This window comes from Heterocephalus glaber, unplaced genomic scaffold, assembly GCF_053883595.1.
Source record: "Heterocephalus glaber isolate CG9 unplaced genomic scaffold, H.glaber_assembly_v1.0 deba00001537, whole genome shotgun sequence".
In the NCBI taxonomy this organism is placed as follows: Eukaryota; Metazoa; Chordata; class Mammalia; order Rodentia; family Bathyergidae; genus Heterocephalus; species Heterocephalus glaber.
The window spans coordinates 4,201,639-4,221,092 of record NW_028258332.1 but is presented as its reverse complement, the minus strand read 5'-3'; the positions used below and the strand labels follow the sequence as shown (position 1 = coordinate 4,221,092).

The 19,454-nt window shown below is 53.3% G+C and overlaps 1 protein-coding gene across 1 annotated transcript; it reads left to right on the top strand.

The window, feature by feature from the left end:
* Positions 1-8,215: 8,215 nt before the first annotated feature.
* On the top strand, positions 8,216-13,312 carry Med10 (mediator complex subunit 10). The gene is made up of 4 exons (XM_004845151.4): positions 8,216-8,352; positions 9,507-9,590; positions 11,808-11,910; positions 12,972-13,312. Exons 1-4 carry the CDS (start codon positions 8,231-8,233, stop codon positions 13,074-13,076), a joined length of 414 nt encoding a protein of 137 aa, XP_004845208.1. The 5' UTR covers positions 8,216-8,230; the 3' UTR covers positions 13,077-13,312.
* Positions 13,313-19,454: the final 6,142 nt, after the last annotated feature.

The following is a 19,454-nucleotide window of genomic DNA, read 5'->3' as shown; positions in this document are numbered from 1 at the left end:
ATTAAAGGAGAAGAAGCGAAGGTCCACTCTGCCGGGTGGGAGTGGCCAGGGAGAAGTGCTCATGGCCCGATACGGCCTTGCGCTGGGTCCCTGAGGGTCCTGGGGTAATGGGGGACCCAAAGCTGGGATGGACAGGAGTCGTGGCCCAAAGGGGTACCTGACAGCCTGCCTGTGGGAGGGGGAGCTTTTGACCACACCAGGTCTTTTGAAGAAGTGTCCTTGTGTCAGAGCCCCCACCACCAGGCAGGAGAGGTTGACGGCGGGGCCAGGGTTGTGTCCTTCTGGGTTCCCGCATGCCTGGGGCCTTGGGGGACTCAGGAGCCTTATGCATCGGTTTTCTGATATTTTGATGCAGCCGTCTTTGCTCTGTTTGGTTCCTCGGCTTTCTTCTGTCTGCCTGTTCTCACTCCACCTCCTGCCTCAGCCTTACAGCGGCTCCTCCTGTCTACCCACCCGCCTGTCTCTCTGTCGCAATCTGCTCTCCTGGCTCCTTCCTGCCCGGCTGCTGAGGGCTCTTCTCCCCGAGACCTCCATGCAGAGAGGAATGCCTGCAACCCGAGCCTGTGTCCCCCACGAGCACGTGAGATGGGACCCTCTGTGGAGGTGGACACGAGGAGCGGCTGCCCCTCCGCAAGGCGTGCAGTCTTCAGCTGTTGCTACTCCTTTCCTCTGCAGTCTGGGCCAGACCTCAAGACTGGAGCAGCGGCACCCTCTCCGTGGATGAGCACTTCCTGTGCCCAGCTGCCAGTCAGCTCGGGTGCTGGCACCCGCCCGCCGGCCTTACCTGCCTGGCCAGGTGAGCGCCATGAGGTGCGTAATTCCCTGCACCTGCGTCATTTCCGGGACTTAGGCCCCTCGTCATGCTGCTCCCTGGCCCAGCACATTCTGGAGTCCTGGGGATGTTCCCCACACACCAAAAACCCTCGCCAGCCTGCTCTGAGCAGGTGTGGCGCCAGGTGAGCACGGATTCCACTGGGAATGAGGCCCCAGGATGAAGAGGGAGAACATGGCAACAGTAAATACAGGATTCCTGAGGCGCCTCACGCCATGCGCTGGGCCCCTGCTCAGCTCCCCCTGCAGCCTGACCCAGGGTAGCGTCCAGTCTCGGTCTCTTCTGCCAGCCCTGCAGCCAGGCTCCGTGCCAGCTCTGTTCAGAGGCAAGCGGCTGGGGCGACAGGGCTGGAGCTGCCCAGACCCTCCGGGGCCACTGAGGTCTCCACCTCCCGCACCTGTGCTGGGGCACACGGAAGCAGCAGTGATGACAGGGGCCCCCTCTGTGTCCCACCAAAGGCCCCCCAAGGGCATGTCCCACGCACCCCCCAGCCTTAGTACTGGGCGGGCAACAGAGAAACTCATGGGCTGTGTAGCTGAGGCCGTCCCTCCCATCCCTCCTGTGCCGCCCGGCCCTCTGAGGTCTGAGGGGAGGACAGAACACCTTTGTCTGGGTAGCTGTCAGGGTCTGAGCTCCCTAGAGTCTCAGAAGCAGGGATTTCAGGTGGGCCAGCCCTGCAAGAGGGACGAATCAGCCATCGGATTGGCACAGAGGATGGAGCAGGATCTTTCCCTGTGCTCAGCAGAGGCATGAAAAGGAGCCCACCTGTCTCACCAGCTCTGCTGAGGCAGGAGGGTTTCTCAAGTCCGAGCCCAGCCTGAGCTAGTGACCTAGCGAGACCCAGCCTCAAGATTAAATAAACCAACCAGTGGCTGGGGATGCAGTGCAGTGAAGAGGCCCTGGGTTCAATCTCCACCTCCCCCACAAGAGACAAAAAATATAAATGGCAGCCTCTGTTCTCAGGATGCTCACCAGGAAGGACCCGATGAGGACTGAGGTGACCACATGACACCCTGCTACAGTGCGAGCTACAGGAGGCTGGGGCTTGCGGTGGCCACCCGGTGATCAGCATTTCCCTTGCATTACCCCCAAGGCTATTCTTTTCACTTTTTTGGTTTTTGGAGACAGAGCCTCGTTATACAGCCCAGGCTGGCCTTGAGCACACTGGGGTCCTCCTGCCTCAGCCTCCTGAGTAAGTGCTGGGATGACAGGCTTGTCCCACCACACCCACTTATTATTTTCAGGACTCCTGGTCCAAGGTGGGGTCTGTGAGAAAGCGCTTCTCGGGTGTCCGGCAGGGTGGACAAGGCCATGGGCTTCACAGCTGTGAAATCAACGGCACTCTTTCTGAGGCAAGCCCCCTTCCGGGAGTCAGGGCGGGGTTCGGTGTGAGGCCCCTCCCGGTCCCGCCCACCTCCTCAGGGCTGGAGCGCCTTCTCGGCGCCCCAGCTCCGCCCCTCTCCCGCCCTGCCTTCCCAGGGGGTCGCCAGCCCCTCCTCATCCCGCCCACTCTCTCTCACTGTACTTCTGAGAAACCTCTCATTCAGTTCTTATCATTTGCTGTTTAACTGTTAATCATATTTAGACTCATCTTGCATATTTAATATTTAATAATCACTGCATGTTTCAGTGAACGTGCTTCTTAGACGCCAGAGGAACACAGACAGCTACAGCCTCCTTCTGGGAAGTGAAGGAGGAGAACCCAGTTCTCTTGTGCTGACCGTTCACAGCCAGGCCCCTTCCCGGACATACAGACCTCCTCAGGGCCCTTGAGTGTCCATCTTCCGTGTAAGCACATTCTCCTGATTTCCGAGTGCCTTGCCGGACAGCTTCCCGGTTCTCCGTCTCCCCCTGCCAGAACCGGAGCAGATGCGCAGGCCCAGGTGTGCGGGCCCAGGTGCGCTGTGTGCTCTGCAGGTAGGGCTTCGCTCTCCGGGTTGTCTCAGGAGCACAGCGCACCCGAGCACAGCGCATCTGTCCTCGGGTGTTCAGCGAGCTCCGACTCAACGGAGAAACTCAACTGAGAAGAAAGTCAACTGGACACTCCCTTTCTTAGCAGGCCCCAGACCAACCTGCAGGCCCTACCAGTGTGATCTCATCTTTTCTTTTTTTTCAAATCCTGGTCCCACACATACATTATACAAAATTCCAGGTAGAGCTATGATTATTACACATAAAGAAACAAGGAGAGAAACCTTACTTTTTCTTGTTGGTATTAAAGCGTGTCACAGTTTTTATTCTTCAGTGCATAAGTTATGTGCTGTTGTTGCTATGTGAACCTGGTGGAATAACCAGGAAACCTAATTTGCTTGAACATTTGTGTGTTGATGTGGCACTCGGGGAAACACACCATTATCATCCTTTATCGGTTGGCAATATTCTGCCTTCCAATTCTCTGCTTAGGAAAACGTCTTGGCTTACGTTTGACCATGCGTGGTGCAGATTGTAATAGCTTTCTCTTAGAGTTATGAAGAGTAAGTGAGATCATCCATATCATACGCCACAAAATGAGATGTTGTCATCGGTATGATCCAGTCATTATCACTGTCGTCATCATTAAGGCAACAGCATTACAAATCTTCTCTTGTGCTTGAACCTTGAATATGCTGAAAATCCACAAAATAAAAAGCAGAAACCAGCTGTTTCACCCTCTTCTAAGCGAGCTACATTAAAAAAAAATCTTAAGCTGAATCTGGTTCTTAAAATAAATTAGAACGAAGGCCAAAAATGTTCCAAATGGCATCACTAGGGGCTTTGAATGTGGATGGAGCAATAATGATGAAAATTTTTTAAAAATGAAAGAAAAATGCCTCTGATTCCAAGGTCACACAGCATCAGGGACGAGGAAATCTCCCAGTGGCAGCTGCTGTCAACCTCAGAGGGACAGCAAGGTGGCCACGTCCGCAGTCAGCAAGCCCTGCATGTTTTGCATACGCCATCCTACCCGGCATGCCTCTTGGCTCGATGGGATTCTCCAGGCTAATTCCATTTATGTGTGGAGCCTGGAGTGTCCACATTTTAGAACATTTCCTACAAACAAATAACAGAGGTGAGGAGCTTAAATAAAGGAGAAGCAGCCACGATGGCCATTGAGGGGTGGAAGGGAGCATCTCAATGCAGAGCCCGATGGCTTGGATGGCTTCATTTTCAGCAGAGAAGAGCAGGCATTGGAGCCATCAGAAGACAAGGGCTTTAGAGATGCTGTAAATCTCTGTACCCTCTGCATGCCTCTGGGGCTCAGTTTGGGCTGGTTTCAGAAGCCAGACTTAAAGACTTCATGCTTCTGATCTTACTCTAACCACTATCAAAAAGAGGAGAGCGGAGGAAAATATTTGTGGACATGAAAATTGGAGATGATGAGTAGTCAACAACAAAAAAGGAGGGCCTAATAGCATAAATGTGCCCCATGACTTTGTCCTGAATTCACCATCCTGTCGTCATGGATCACAACACAGCCACTGTGCCTGATAAGATGAGGAACGCTGCTATGGGCTGTTATGTTTCCCCCTAAGGATATGCTGAGATCCTAACTCCCAGTACCTCAGAACTGACCTTATTTGTAGAGAGGATTTCTCTTTTTACTTTTTGTTTTTGGTACTGGGTACCAAACTCAGGGAGAGAGGATTTCTGCAGAGCCAATCCAGTGAGGAGGACATTCTCAGGGTGGGCTCTGATCCAACATGACTGGTATCCATACAAAACAGGGAAATCTGGACACAGGCATATACAAAAGAAGAATGCCATGGGCAGATGGGGGCACAAGCTGAGTGGCTTGTGTATAAGCTGAGGAACACTGAGGATGACCAGTAAGCCACTGGACCTAGGGACCAGGCATGGGACAGATTCTCTCTCTGAGCTTTGGAAGAAACCAACCCAGCAAACACCTGGATCTTGACCTCAGCCTCCACATCTGAGAGATGATAAATGTCTGTGGTCCAAGCCCTCCAGTCTGTGGCATTTTTTACAGAGCCCTAGGGAATGGATCCAATGGATCCCACGGTTGTCGACACTAGGTGACCATAACCAGGCAGGACAGCAAGGACAAGGGACAGCTGTTGGGAGGACATCTCTGTGTAATATTTCTCTGGCTAGCCAGGTGTGGTGGTACACTCCCGCAATCCCAGCACTCTGGAGGCTGAGGCAGGAGGATAGCCGAAAGTTCAAGGTCAGCCTGGGCGACATAGCAAGACCTTGTCTCAAAAACAAACAAAATACTTCTCTGGCCAAAGCTGCTCTTGAGAGGCTGGCTGTATCACAGGTGCTAATGTACGTGCACTGGAGACAGCAGAAACAACCTAAGTGTGAGAATAAACAGCAGGGGGACGTGACAGCTAGGTCATGAGATACAACTGCAAAAACACCCTTCTCTCTAAATTATTTGAAAGGCACTTGGTTTTCAGGCCCTTGTCCACAGCGAGTGACTTCCAGGGAAGTTATATCCACGGGAGGAGGATGGGCAACCTTTGCTTTCTTTCTGCCACTTCTCCAGTCGCCTTTTCCTTAGCCTTTAGATGATCAAATGCTATTTGCTGAACTAGTTCATATATGTTTTGGACTCTATGGGTTAGGGAAGATTAGATTACTGTCTTCAAAATGCTTAAAATAGAGCAGGAAGCTAAGTGTCTTTGTTTTCTGTTGCTATAACACAACATCCGAGGCTGGGAACTTAAAAAGTAAAGAGGTTGGTGTGGCTCGTGGCTTGTGGTGGCAGGAGGGTACACAGGCCTCCTGGGTGGATGAGTAGAAAGGAAGCAGGCCATGTGCCGAAGGGAGAGAAAGGCCATGTGGCACAACAGGAAGCAAGGAACCAGACTTCATATTTTTGTTGATAACAACCTGCCTTTGGGGAGCTAATCTACTGCTACTAGCCCTGACCAACTGTCTCAGTCACTTTCCTCATTGCTGGGACAATTTGTCCAACGCCTAGGTTCATTTTGGCCCACAGTCTGTAGGGTTCCAGTCCATAACCAGCTGGCTGTCAGGCAAGGGCTGGTAGAGGGACCTGGGCGGAGGAAAGCTGCTCAGGCATGGTGCCCTGGGAACCGAGAGAGAAGGGAGGAGCCTGGGAGGCTGCCTGCTGCGGTCACTGGTGGTCCCCACCCTGCCCTCTGGGTCCTCTGCTGCGCTGAATAGTCAACAGTAAAGAGTTTAATTTGGTTCATGACCTTCCAGTCAGTGTTTCTAAAGTATTATTATCAATCTGAGGCCCTTTAGCAGGATTTAGTAGCTATCCTTTATTACCTTTAGAAAGTTCTCTTCTGTCCTTAGTTTTCTCAGATTTTTAAAAAAGAAAATCATGAATGTAGTTGAATTTTATCAAATATCTTTTAAAAAAAATCTGCCTGAGATCTTTTTCTCCTATATTGTTTAATAGGCTTGGATGAATAGCTTTTATGACATTTAATCATTCATCTGATCCTAGGAAAATCCCAGTGGGTCACGATGGTTATTTTTGCGTGTGCTGAGTGACAGTTAAGCTTTGTAAAAATGGCTTCCACAGATCCCCCACCTCGCTGGCTGTTCCAACAGCATGGGGTTTTCCATCTTCCTTTGAATCCTCTGTGGGATTCTGAATGCTCCATGGCTGTGGTGGCTTCCCGTCTGGCCATGCGAGGTGGGCTGCTTCTCTGGACAGCACCTGGTCAGAAAGTCCCCGGCCCCGCCGAGACTCGAATGGAGCAGCGTGGTCTCCAGCCTCAGCCAAGGCCCAGCACCCTGAGGGGTGGTGGGCCCCAGCCAGGCCACTTCAGCTCACTCGGTGACCGGGGACACGTGGGCAGGTGTGCTGGGGCGTCACCCACCGCTTACCTCTCAGCCTTGAGAGCAACGTGAGATGCGGAAGTCACATTTGTCGTAACTGATACGTGAAACCTGATTCTGTTTGCTGATATTTTAATATTTTTGCACCTACTTCCATAAGGAAGATCGACCAACATTTTTCCCCACTGTCCTTGAAGGTTGATTTTCATATCAAAGCCACACCATGCTTTCAAAGGGAGATGAGATGTGTTTCTATTTTTTCTAGTCTCTGTCTATGTCTGGGGATGTAAGACCGAGGGCCTTACCAAACGCTCCGAGGAGCTGGAGTGAAGCACACCCGGGAAGGAACACACCGGCCATGTTGGGAAACAGACCTTTATTAGTCTGGCCGGACGGCACTCCTGAAGCAAAATAGCTCAGAGAGGCACCTGGCTCAGAGTCCGAGGTTGTTTTATAGGGGGTTAAGGGGTGGGGTTTAACATGTGGATTCACAGAAAAAAACAACAACAAAGGTTAGTGGCTCATTGTCACATGCTGATGTTCAGCAGACATCCTGACTGACAGTTACGACCACCCTGTTTACAGATTGTCCTATAGATACTGGGCCCCGGGACATTTGGATTTAGGGCGAACAGATGGCTGAGTAACCTCACCCTATTACTGATTGTCCATTGTCCCGAGGCAAACACACTCCAACCATCAAATTTACACCAGAATCTAGGGGAGTAATTAACTTTTGAATCACACAGTCCCACAGGGAAGTTTGAAATTATTTGTTCTTAATGTTTGGTTTAAAAAGCCCCTTGTGTAGAAAGCCGCTAGGGCTTACACATTTTCTTTCTTTGAAGGAGATTTTCGCTCACTGGGAAGTTTATTGAAAGGGGATGGGCTCTACTCTGATTTCCTACGTCAGTTCTTTTGGACTTTCTTAGAAAATTGTTCATATCCTCCAAGTTTTCAAAATTACGAACATGCATACAAGTTTGGCTGTGACTGAGTTGGATCTCCTTCCTCGTTTGTATGTATTTTCTCTTCTTTCTGGTTCCTTCCTGAGACTGGACACAAGGATGTTTCTTTGGTTCAACATTTGACGAGGCAGCTTTCCTTTGCTGTTCATCTTTCTAGCTTCTAAGGCCACCGTAAAGAAAACCAATGTACTAACTTTCATCTTTGTCAATGCCTCTCTCCTCCCTTCAGTACTGAGGATTGAAGCCGGGACAATCAGCTACATTCCCATCTATCTATCATCTATCTATCTATCTATTTATCTTGATACAGGGTCTCGAAGGGTTGCTAAATTGTCCTGGGCTCTAACTTGCAAGCCTCCAGCCTCAGATCCTGCCTGGCTCACTATTTGTCTTTACTTTTATCATTCCCTTCAATAAATATTCTGTATGAGTGATTTCTCTTGATTTCTTTTTCTTTTTAAAATGCACCCTTAGCTTACTATTCCTCGGCTGTTTGTGGTCTGGGGATCGCTGCACACGCAGACCGCCAACCTAGGCGGCCGTAAGCCCCGCCCACTCCCCCGCCCCCGGAAGCGGAAGTGGCCTCGGCCCGGGCGGAAGCAGGAAGTGGCGAGCAGGGCGACCCCTGAGACCCTCCGGGCGGCGGCAGAGCTGGGCGGGCGCCGGGCAGATGGCGGAGAAGTTTGACCACCTGGAGGAGCACCTGGAGAAGTTCGTGGAGAACATCCGGCAGCTCGGCATCATCGTCAGCGACTTCCAGCCCAGCAGCCAGACCGGGCTCAACCAGAAGCTGTGAGTGGCGGTCGGGGCCGGCGTCCCTGCGTGCCCCGCGGGCACCGGCCGTAGCCACGCAGACGGCCGACCCGGAGTTAAGTGAGGCGGTGTCAGGCGGCGGGGCCCGCGCTGTAGAGGCAGAAAGAAGCAGGCACGAAGGCTGATCAGAAACGTGGCGTACGTTTAAAGTTTTAAACATTTGTTACAGTAGAAGACATCGCCGCGAGTCCCCCCGAGCGAGCACTGCCTCTCGCTTCTAACACACTTATCCCATCGCTCTTGTCACTTTCTGAAGCAGCCCTGGGAGTCTTCTTTTGTCAGTGCCTTTGTACAGGCGTGATCAGAAATAGAAATGCATGAGTGCTGCTGCCCAGTGAAATCCAACAGAAAGGCAGACTCATAAAACCTTTAGGCTGGGTCGTCATCCATCTTATTCATAGATCAGGCACTGAGCGACTTCTGGCTCATCTCAAAGTTAAAATGACCATGAAAGGGAAACTTGAGTTGATTTAGCACCTAGAGGCTGCCAGGACAGCACAACTAGAGACACTGAAGAAAGAAGACTCCCAGATGCTGCAGAAGATGGCAAGAACGATGGGATGAGGGTGTTCAAAGCGAGCGGAATATTTTGAGAGGGATTCGTGGCCATGTATCTTTACTGTAAGAAATTTTAAAAAAATCAAAACCTTAACTGTATTGATCACATTCATGTACAGAATGCTCTGGAGAAGGGCTCACCGCTTTACATGGGGCCCAGATATGCTGCTGAGTGCTGTAGGAATGACCAGGGGTCTGGGCTGCTGGCTGGCCTAGCGTGGCCGGGAGGGAGCTGAAGTTAAACTGCACAGGATATTTCTTCCCTCAGAGTCTGCATGCCAGTGTTGAAGCAGGAGCCTCCTGTAGTGGTCACTAACCCTATACAAAGTCATACGCAGAACTGGGTTTCTGTTTTTGAGAGGTTCCTATTTTCATTTGAATCTCAAAAAGCTGCCTCCTCCATACTGGCTTTCCCTAGTTTAAAAGGAAAAATCAAATATTTGAGGGCACTGTATTTTATAACTTGGCCTTTGTGAGCTGTGTGTTGTTAGAGCACTGGTGTGGCCTGGTGGCCCTGTAGAGGTGCTTAAGCTGCCTCTGGAATTAACCAAATGCCTGTTTTTGCCTTTCTGCAGGAATTTCATCGTTACCGGCTTACAGGATATTGATAAGTGCAGGCAGCAGCTTCATGACATTACTGTTCCTTTGGAAGTCTTTGAGTAAGTAGTACTCTTGCCTTAATCTTGGGTGTAACCTTCAGGTCCAGTGTTTTCCCGAGAGGTAAACAGCCTTTATGTAGGCTTTGCCGGAAACTGAGACAGGGACGTGACCGCTAGACACCCCTGGGGAGCAGCCGGTGTTTGAGCTGAGGGCAGGGCGTTACTGCTCTTGGGAAGGAGAGAGGTCCAGGTCCAAGGGCCCCTTCCTCCCTGGAGTGCCTGTGCCCTGCACGGCCTTGGCCCGGAGCACCTGCCGGAAAGGAAGTGCTAGGTTTCATCCCACTCTTCGGCCGCATCTGGGTTCACAGGTAGAAGGACTGAGGGCAGCGTCGGGGTTGCTTGGCGCCTGCAGGGCAGAGCTGAGGCTGAACCCTGGGAGTCGCCCCTGTGCCTGTCGTTTGCTCTGCAGCACAGCCTTACCCTCCCGGCTCCGAGCGGCCAGAGCATCCTAGTGTGTTTGGCACTGAGACTTGCACTAGACTTCTTTGCACAACACAGGGAAAGCTGTGGTCGTGTTTCACCCCGAAAGGCAGAGGAGATACAAGTTCTGGTTAGAACACAGCTGTGCAGCTGCCACCGAGGCAGAATACGCAGGCTGTGGTGCTCATGGTCTCTGCTGCTCCCTCGGCCTGCTGGCACCCGCCAGCGCTCCCTGCCTGTTCTCCATCAGTGCACCCCACCGAGCCCTGTGCCACGCAGCTGGCACCCGCACTGGTGGCACCTTTCTGGGCTCTCAGGCTTTGGCGGGGATGGAAGAGTCTTTATCAGTGCAGCTCTGGCTGTGAATCCGTGTGGTGGGTGCAGTGACAGGAGCCACTAATGGCTCACAGCTGATGCAGTGGGGCCGATGGGAGCAGGGCTGAGGGGAGGAGATTGCTCGGGGCAGCGGAAGCAGCCAAGGTGGTGGGCGGGGGGGTGGCACGGGGATGAGTCTGGGGTCTCGGAAGGAGGCGGTGGGCTCCTGGCAGCAAATGCTGGGGCTTCTGCACACTGCCAGTGGCGTGGGCTCGGGACAGGAGGAGCCAGCAGGTCCCTGTGGCGTTGTTAGCTGACTCGTGGAGACTGACACCAAGACAGAAATAAAGCTCGGCCCTGCCCTTGGCCTCTCGAGAGCTTGTGTGCTGGCAGGGGCAGGAGCTGCTCCCAGACTGAGCCAGATGCGTGTCCAGTGTGAGCCTGTCTGCTCTTTCCTTCTCATTTCCTGAAAAGGGGATGCATTTTATTTTGATTGAAATGAAATTTTTTCTCATTACATCATTTCACAAACATTAAAATAAAATGGAATTTCGAGAAATTGTTATTTATGTTCTCCTATCAGTGATAGAGGGCAGGTTTTATACCATTACTGCCACTTAATGGTTCCACTAACCCAAAGTGGTTATACCATGTTTTGTCCTATTTTTAAGTAAATAAATAGATAGGACTCAGAGTTAGTGTGATGTGTTTTAAAAAATAGTTTCTATAATGAATAATTCAGTTTAGCTAAATGATAGGATGTCCTCACAATACAGAAATGAGCAGGTTGTCTGTATTTGTAAAATTCAGATGTTGACCTAGGCAGTATGATTTATGGAATCTTCAGGGTAATGGTGATATCTTGGGGAGAAGTGTTGAACTGTCAGGAAACAATTTTGCACTGCTTAGAAATAATTGGAGAGAATCTCTCGTTTTTCAGCTACTTAGTGTAGTAAAAAGTAATATTGATTCATCCCTTCTCATTTTTAAAGCATTGGAGAGTTTGTAAAATGACTCGGGGCAGCCAGGGCTGGGGCCTTTCTGCCTGTGGCTGTCCCCTCTGTTCCCTCTTGGTGGCCCCTGAAGCCCTCCACACTGCGTCCTGAGCCTCGGGGCGGTCCTGGAGGGGCCACCATAGCTTAGTGGAGCCCTCTGTCCCGGAGGCCTGAACCCCTGCACCGGCACCCCTGCTTGTCTGTCTGGAGCTTCCTTGCCATGCTGGCTGTTGTGGGCTCACAGAGGTCACAGCATGACAGCATTTGGGGACGTCAGGTGCTGTGCTGTGGGAAGCTTGTCTGGGTTTGGTTTCCTGAGCTCTTCTAAGAAACAAGAAGAGATGCGGTGGAAATGAGAGTCCCAGTCCTTCTGGCTCCCGCAGGGCCATGGGAGGGCCAGGTGGTGACCTTGTGTCTGGCTGTAGTGCCCAGACGACTGGAGAATCGGCTTCCCCTGAGCATTTGATTGGGATGTTGCCTGTTCCAGGTACATCGATCAAGGTCGGAACCCACAGCTCTACACCAAGGAGTGTCTGGAGAGGGCTCTAGCCAAAAATGAGCAAGTGAAAGGCAAGATCGACACGATGAAGGTGAGACTCATGAAGAGCAAGTGCTGTGAGAACGCGCACTCAGGAGACCTTACCCACAGACTGCTGCTCTTCTGTGTGCTCGGTAGCCTCCCTGTGGGGAAGACCTAGGTTAATTTGGCGACCGCAATCATCACCGGCTACCTGGGTGTTTTCCGTTAGTCTGCTCGGGAGCTTTGCCCTGTGTTAGTATTGATGCTTTCTCTTTCCTCCTGTACTGATTCTGGCTGCTCTACTCGAGGAGGACAGACGACAGCTGTGTGAGCAGCGAGCCGTGGTGTCTCAGTGCTCGAGCCCCCGGTGAAGGTGACTGAGTTGTCACCAACAGCATCACCCTCCCTGTGGAGTCTGGCACCTGGCCTGGCTGCCCAGTGAGCTCCAGGCTCTGGCCCTGCAGGGGCGTCCTGCGGCTGGGACCAGGGAGTCTGCTTTATCTGCCCCTCACGCGTGCTGCTCGAGTCCTCTGAGGGTCTCAGGTCCCAGTTGTGGCCGCCTCCTGCCAGTGGACCTCTGTATGTTCCATCTTAAATGACTTAGTAGTCACGTAGTGGCAGACTGGAGGGGCTCTGGGAATGGACTTTGAAGTGGCCTGTTTCCATGCCTGAGCACCGCCTGTAAGAACAGTTTTGCCTGCTGGTAGAGTTAACTGCTCCTAAGGTTGGATTGCAGCAAACTTGGCAGTGAGTCGCCTCCAAAGCCTTGGGGTTTGCGGTAGATAACGTGCTGCTGATCTGCGTGCTGCTCACTGAGCTCTTTGCACACAGTGTTTAGGGTGGTTCCAGTGAGTGAGGGCGCAGCTAAGTATCACTTGAGGCTCCTGTTCCGTGCGCTGCCTGCAGAGCCATCCCACCTGCAGCTGCACATGCGCTTCCGTGACTGGTCCCCAGCCCTGTGTGCACTGGGGGAGCAGCTGCACAGCAGGCGCACGGCAGCTGTCCCTGGTCTCCTGGAGAAGAGCCTGGTTCCTGCTCCTCTGGGGACCTGGCTGAATTTTGAGGGCTCCTTTGGGCGGTGTCTTGGGTCGCAAATGCAAATGTTTTGACAGTGTGTATTTTTCTTCTTAGAAATTTAAAAGCCTGTTGATTCAAGAGCTTTCCAAAGTATTTCCGGAAGACATGGCTAAGTACCGGAGCATCCGGGGGGAGGACCACCCGCCATCCTGTGTGTGACACCCCAGGTCAGCGTGAATTCCCAGGACTGTTGGCGTCCATCCTCCTTCCCGACGTGGACTGGGCTATCCCCACCCCCACTGATCGTGTGACCTTGGGATGGCTGAGCTGGAGAGGCCTAAGCTGTGGGCTGCTGTCCTGGAGCCCTCAGCCTGGAGGTCCTGGTCCTCAGAGACAGCACAGGACACAGCCTTGGAAATAGTCCATATGCTCGATAAATTGAAAATTTAAAAATGCCATTTGAATTTTTTATGTATTCTTTCTGTCCTGTTCTACTGTGGCATCAGAAAGCTAAAAAAAATGTTTTTGTATTTTACATTTTCAAGTGCAGTGCATAAGACTATGCAACTGTTCATAATTTCAATTAGACATGTGGATAGTAAAGTCTTTTTTACCTATTTATATGGCTCTTTCCATGTAATTATTTTCTTCGTATTTTTACAAGACATTGCAGCATATCTTATGAACACAATTATTACTTCCTCAAAGTGTTAGTAATAATCATGAGAGAAATTTTTTTCTCTCTGGGCATATGAAAGGCAGGAAAAGCTAGAACGAAATGCAGAATTTTCACGTTTTTCTCCAATTCTTTGGAGACCCTGAGAAGCACTAAAGAACAGTTAGCCACAGATGCTTTTGGAACTCGGAAGATGCCCCAGGCCACTGCACTGCAGCTTCGGGGTGCGCTGGGCACATGGGAGCTGTAGACCGCGCTCCAGACTCGGCACGGGTGGCAGAGCTGCCCTCTCGGCCCCGGGAGCCCTGCTCTGGGCTGGGCAGGACCCGTTCCTCAGAGTGCAGAGGTCCAGTTCTGTGCTCTGCAGTCAGGCTTGGGCTGGGCCAGGGACCTTCACAGGTCCCTGCTGCCCCCTGTTGCCCGGCCTGCTGACAAGTGGGCAGTGTGACACGGGCCTTGGCCCGGGCCGCTCGGACAGCATGAGGTCACCTCACTGCTCCGGGCCGGGAGTCAGTGTCCCCACTGAGAAGGGACAGGTGTTCTCTGCTCTGCTGCTGCTAGAGCAAGAGAAAGGGGCTGTGGCTCAGGTTGTGGCCTCTAACAGTGCTGCGCAGTGGTGACAGTGAGGAACCTGCGAGAGACAGATGGGAAGCTGCGCTGGTTCCCACCACACTGCCTGAGGCCTCGCACATACCCTGGGAGGTGGAGGCAGGAAAATCCCAAGTTTGAGCCCAGCCCGGGCAATTTAGCAACCTAGTCCTTGTCTCAAAAAAAGGCTGGGGCCGTAGCGCTGTGTGAAGGCCCTGGGTCGGTCCCCAGCCCCACCCTAAATAACCGGAAACCCCCACAACGTGCTGTTCAGGAACCATGACAGCGAGGGATTCCCGAGGCGGTCTGCCTGTGGCTGTCACATGCCAGTCGTGAGCCCTCTCAGCGGCTGTCTGGTACCCTCTTCTCTTGGCCCGAGGCTGTGCCCTCCTGCCCCTTCGGCCTTGGCTTCCTTGGGAGCAGCCTGCCTGGTCCTACACAGGCAGGTTCATCCATCTCCTGGCCCCAGGCACCATCTTGGGCTGAGATCCTGGGTTCACTCTGCCCATCCATCCTGAGTCCTGCCTGTCACCATCCCAACTTCTGGTTGCTGTCCAGGAGACTTCCCAGGAGTCTGAGACGTGGTGCCCCAGAACTGGACTGACCTCTTCCACTACCTCGGTTCCCCCAGCAAATGGTGCCACCTTCTGGCTGTACCACCTTCCGTTCTGTCCCTCCCACTTGTGTCCTTGCAGCAAAGCCGTGGCTGGGTCTCCTGAATTTCCCATTTTTCTCTTTCCCCCTCTTGACCAGCTCTGCTGGCCTTTCCTCTCCCAGTCTGCCACATGCATGCCCTGTGGATGCCTGTGTCACACTTCACCCCCTGGCCTGGCCCTCGGCCCACTCAGGTTGCAGGGTGAAAGGCTCTGACAAGAAAAAGCTCCCCCAAAGCCCCCAGGAGAACTGTGGCCCTGCAGAAATCTTGATGTTCCTGCACGGAAATAGATTCCCATTGTTAGGCGTGTGGTGATGTCTTACAGCAGCGAAGAGAAAGGAACACCCCGCTTGCCCAAGCAGGTAAGGGACACGAGAGAGAAGAGGCCGACTCTTTACTGTTTTTGAAAATACGAGTGTCTAGTTGTGCTGTCCTGGCTGCCTCAATGTCCTGAATTGTTTCAAAACATTTCCCTTTCATGGTCATTTTGACTTTGGGGCAGAGCCAGAGGTAGCACGGTGCCAGTTCAGTGAGTAAGGTGGTTGAGGACACACTAATCATTGTACCAGTCTGGCTTTCCATTGGATAGCTCACAGCAGCAGCATTCACCACATTTTTGATCATGAAGACTCAGGAAAAAGGACTGCAGAACTGTTTCAGAAAGTGGCAAAAATGATGGGATGTATGTGTCCTAAGTGACAAGGAGGACTTCGAGGGGGGATAAGGCAGTCTATCTTTTACTATATAATAAAATCTTTTAAAATTCTACTTTTACTGTATTTCTGATCCCTGTGTTCGGAGGAGGAGCCCTTGCGGTGGAAGGGACAGCTGAGAGTCCTGCGTCCCCAGGTCCCTGTGTGCTGCCCTCGGTTGGTTCCTGGGGCTGCAGTCAAAACAGCCATGCACTGGGCTGTAAAGCGGCCCGGATTTGCCTGCACCCCGGCCTGGAGGTCAGGGCTTCTCTGACTGCCCCTGGAGGCTCCTTCCTGCCTCTTCAGCTCCAGTGGCTGCAGCGCTCCTGGGCCACAGCTGCATCTTCGCTGTCTCTGCCATGTCTCTCCTCTGGGATCCCCTCTAGATCTTTTCCAGATAAGGCTGCAGTCAGACTCCCGGTGGACACAGCCTGTGGGGGTGCCACCACCCAGCCCTGTCCACTGCCATCTCCTCGGGTCTGGCCATCAGACACCTCTTTCCCAGGTCGAGTGGCCTTGCCGGGCTGGGCAGGTCTCAGCCTGTGCTCCAGGCCCGCTGGGGCTCAGCTGCTCCCATGGCAATGTGCTCTGCTCTTCCCAGCCTTATGCATGGCCTGAGAGTTGCCAGAGTAGACCAAGCCTGGCAGAAACACTGCCTTCAAGCCTGTCCACACAGGCAGAAGAAACCATTTGTCTTCTCTCTCTGACTTGAAGGGAAAGGAGCAGTATTGTGGGTGAGTGGGAACCCAAAGCTGAGAGCAGGAATCGTGGACAGCCTTGAGACTCACATGCTTCAGGAGAACCTCATTATTGCAGATTTGCTGAGGGCAGGACAGGTGGAGATGTGCAGGCACAATCGGGCAGTGCAGGAAGGAGCTGCCAGTGAGGGCAGCCGGGCACTGTGGGGTCCATCGGGGAGCCCAGGGCGGGGTGTGGAGGGCATTCGCGGTCTCCCTGGCAGAGCGAGAGCAGGATGCTCGCATCTGGCTCCCTGCAAGGGGAAAGGCTGGGTATGAAGATGTGGCTTCCGCCTCGGGTACTGAACCCCGGGTACACACCAGGGCTCTCTTCCTAAGCTGGGGAGCACAGGCTCAGAGACGTGGCACACATGGGCCATTTCTTCTTGGAAGTTTGGTGTGTGTGGCAAACACATAGAGATGGGATGCGCGTGTCCTTAAGTGCGAACAAACGCGTCAGGAATGCAGGAGGCTGGTCCTGGTCTGGGGGCCGTTGCTGGTGCAGTGACTCCCGTGACAGACCACAGCGCTCTACTGCACAGCGGCAGATTCTTCCTTGCGGCTCCTGCGGGGACAGCGCCCCCAGACGTCTGCACGCTCCAGCATCAAGCAGACTAAAGGGTGGGGCAGTTCTGTCCTGAGGTCCATGTCTGCTCCAGGAGTTTGGCAGACAGGACATCAGTATCTTGGGCGAATACAGTTAACCCTTCTGTTCCTGCAGGGCAGGACCCCAGGCTCCGGGCTGGCTGAGGCACTGGCCTCATGCAGTGTCGGGCCTGGTGGCTCTGTTCGCCCTGAAGCCTTCGTGCTTGCTGCCCTGATGGGCTTCTTGGGGCTGCTGTCTCAGACCCCTGCATTTTGGCCTGGGGTGTGAGCTCAGGAGCTGCAACTGGGCCACAATCCACGCTTCCTCCAAAATCACTCTCTGGAACCACCCACGTTGACCCATTTGATGGTGACCTACTACCTGGGTGTATGCAGCTCAGGACACAGCTGCCCCTTCCCCTCGGGGGCCTTCGCAGCCTGGGGCTGAGGGCAGCGTCCCTCAGTTGTCCCACCATCCCATTGTCATCTGATGTTCGACCATCGCAGCCCTTGGATCCTGAGACAGATGTGTCAGCCGCGAGGGGCGGGTGTGGAAGGCGCCTTTATACAGAGGAGGCCGAGGTCCCTGACACCACCTCCATGGAGAGACCTCGGTACTATCCCCAAACGGTTCTCCATCATGGCCAAAGAGCATCCAGGACCCGGTCACCAACCGTCAGGCTCTGAGAGCAGGTGTGATGGGTGTGGCCTCATGCAGTCCTCAGGGGAAGCTGTGCCTGCAGAGTCTCTCTCTCTCTCTCTCTCTCTGTTCCCCCTTCTTTCTCCCTCTTTTTTCCTTCTTCCCTCCCTCCCTTGGCCTCCCCTTTCTTTTTTGACACTAGGGATTGAACCCAGGGACTTTGCACTGAGCTACACCCCCAAGCCACTTTTATTTTATTTTATTTTATTTTTTGAGATGGTTTTTCTAAGCCACAGGGCTCTCTGGGAGCACTAAGCCATTGTACTAGTCACCTTTCCCCAAAATAGCTGACACCTGCAATTTAAGGGGGGCGGTGATTTTGGCTCCAGTTTCCAGTGGGTTCAGTCCATGGTTGGCTTGCTGCAAGGCAGAAACAGGATGGCGTAAGGGCCTGGGTGGAGGAAAGATGCTCACATCATGGCGACCAGAAAGCAGACAGAGAAGGGAGGAGCGAGAGACAAGAACACACACAGTTCAGGTCACATCCAGTGACCTCCAACCAGGCCCCATATCTCAGGATCACATTTAGCTCTGAACTGATGGGTGGATGAATCCGTGGATGTGTATAGCACCCAATGATCTGATTACCTCCCTACACACGAGACCTTTGCGGGGCATGTAGATCTGAACCATAACAATCATAACGTCCATATCGGTGCACAACCAGAGGGGTTCCCTCCTCTGGGCGTCCTAGAGCAGCAGATGGGGCTATGCCCACTGCCTGTCCCTACTGCCCTGCCCTGGCCTCTCCTGGTGGCTTCACCTTTGCTTCTGCCTAGAGCAGCCCCTAGTGGGCACAGAGAAGCTGCCCCAGCCCCTTACAGTCACACTAGCAAGTGAGCAGCTGCGGGCCCAGGTCTCCAGGCACAGGGATTCCCAGAAGCCCACGGGAGGTACAGTGTAGCTCCCTGCACAGGTGACGGGCATAGAGGGTAGCAAGCTTGTTCTCCCCAGCAGGCTGTGTGAGGCTCAGCCTCCTAGGGCACCATGCCTAGTGTATTTTCAGCATCTTCCTACTTCCCCCGAGGCCGTCCGTCCTCGCCTTCCTGGTCCTCTTGCTGTCCCCTTCCTCGAGGCTGGGCTCCCAGGCAGCAGGCCTTCTCTTCTCCCCCGCCCTTCCTCCCTCCTCCCGATGACTCCAGCCCTTTCCTGAGCCTCCCTCAGTGGCCCGAAGGGCTGAGGATCAGGAGAAGACAGGTCCTCCTATGTCTTTTGCCCATTGACCTCCCAGGGCCCTTTTTTTCCTGGTTCTGCATTGGGGGAGACACACATTGTCAAAGTGCCCTCTGGGCAGCCTGTTTGTGTGGTGGCATCTGTTAATTTGGGGGGATGTGCAGACAGGAGCGTCAGTGTCCCAAGGGGACTTGAACACAGCACCCACGGATTTCCACAGAAGAGGCAGCTGGGGCCCGGGTTGGGCAGAGGTGGGACACTGAGGGGCCTTTTGCGTCGGTGTCAGCCTGTACCTTCGGGGTTGGGACACCAGTGGCAGTTGAGTGCTACCCCTTACATGTGTGCACCCCACGGGGACACTAATAGTGCAGCAGGGAAATGGGGCAGTTACTCCTGTATTATAACCATTTCCCTGCTGTCCACAGTGGCAGCTGGGGTCTTACTCAGGACCCCCTATATTTCTAGAGATTTGCAGGGGATTGATTGCACCTGTTTTTATTGCTCCTTTTGTTAAGCTTAAATACTCTTGTTTGTACAAATGCTGCTTCACACAGCCAGCGGAAACAGATCGCACACCTAGCACTGCGATTTCATGGGCTCTTTCCCATGGTGCACAGGGGCTCTCCAAAGTCCAGAGAAATGCTGCACCTGAAGACACAGATGAACAGGGCTTGTGGCGTGTGGAGGGAGCCTGGGAACCACGCCCACCCTCTGGCTGGGTCAGGGGACCCCACGATCCCGGGAGGTGGTGGGGCTTGTCAGCGCCTGACCCCTGTCCAGGGTGGCCAGCG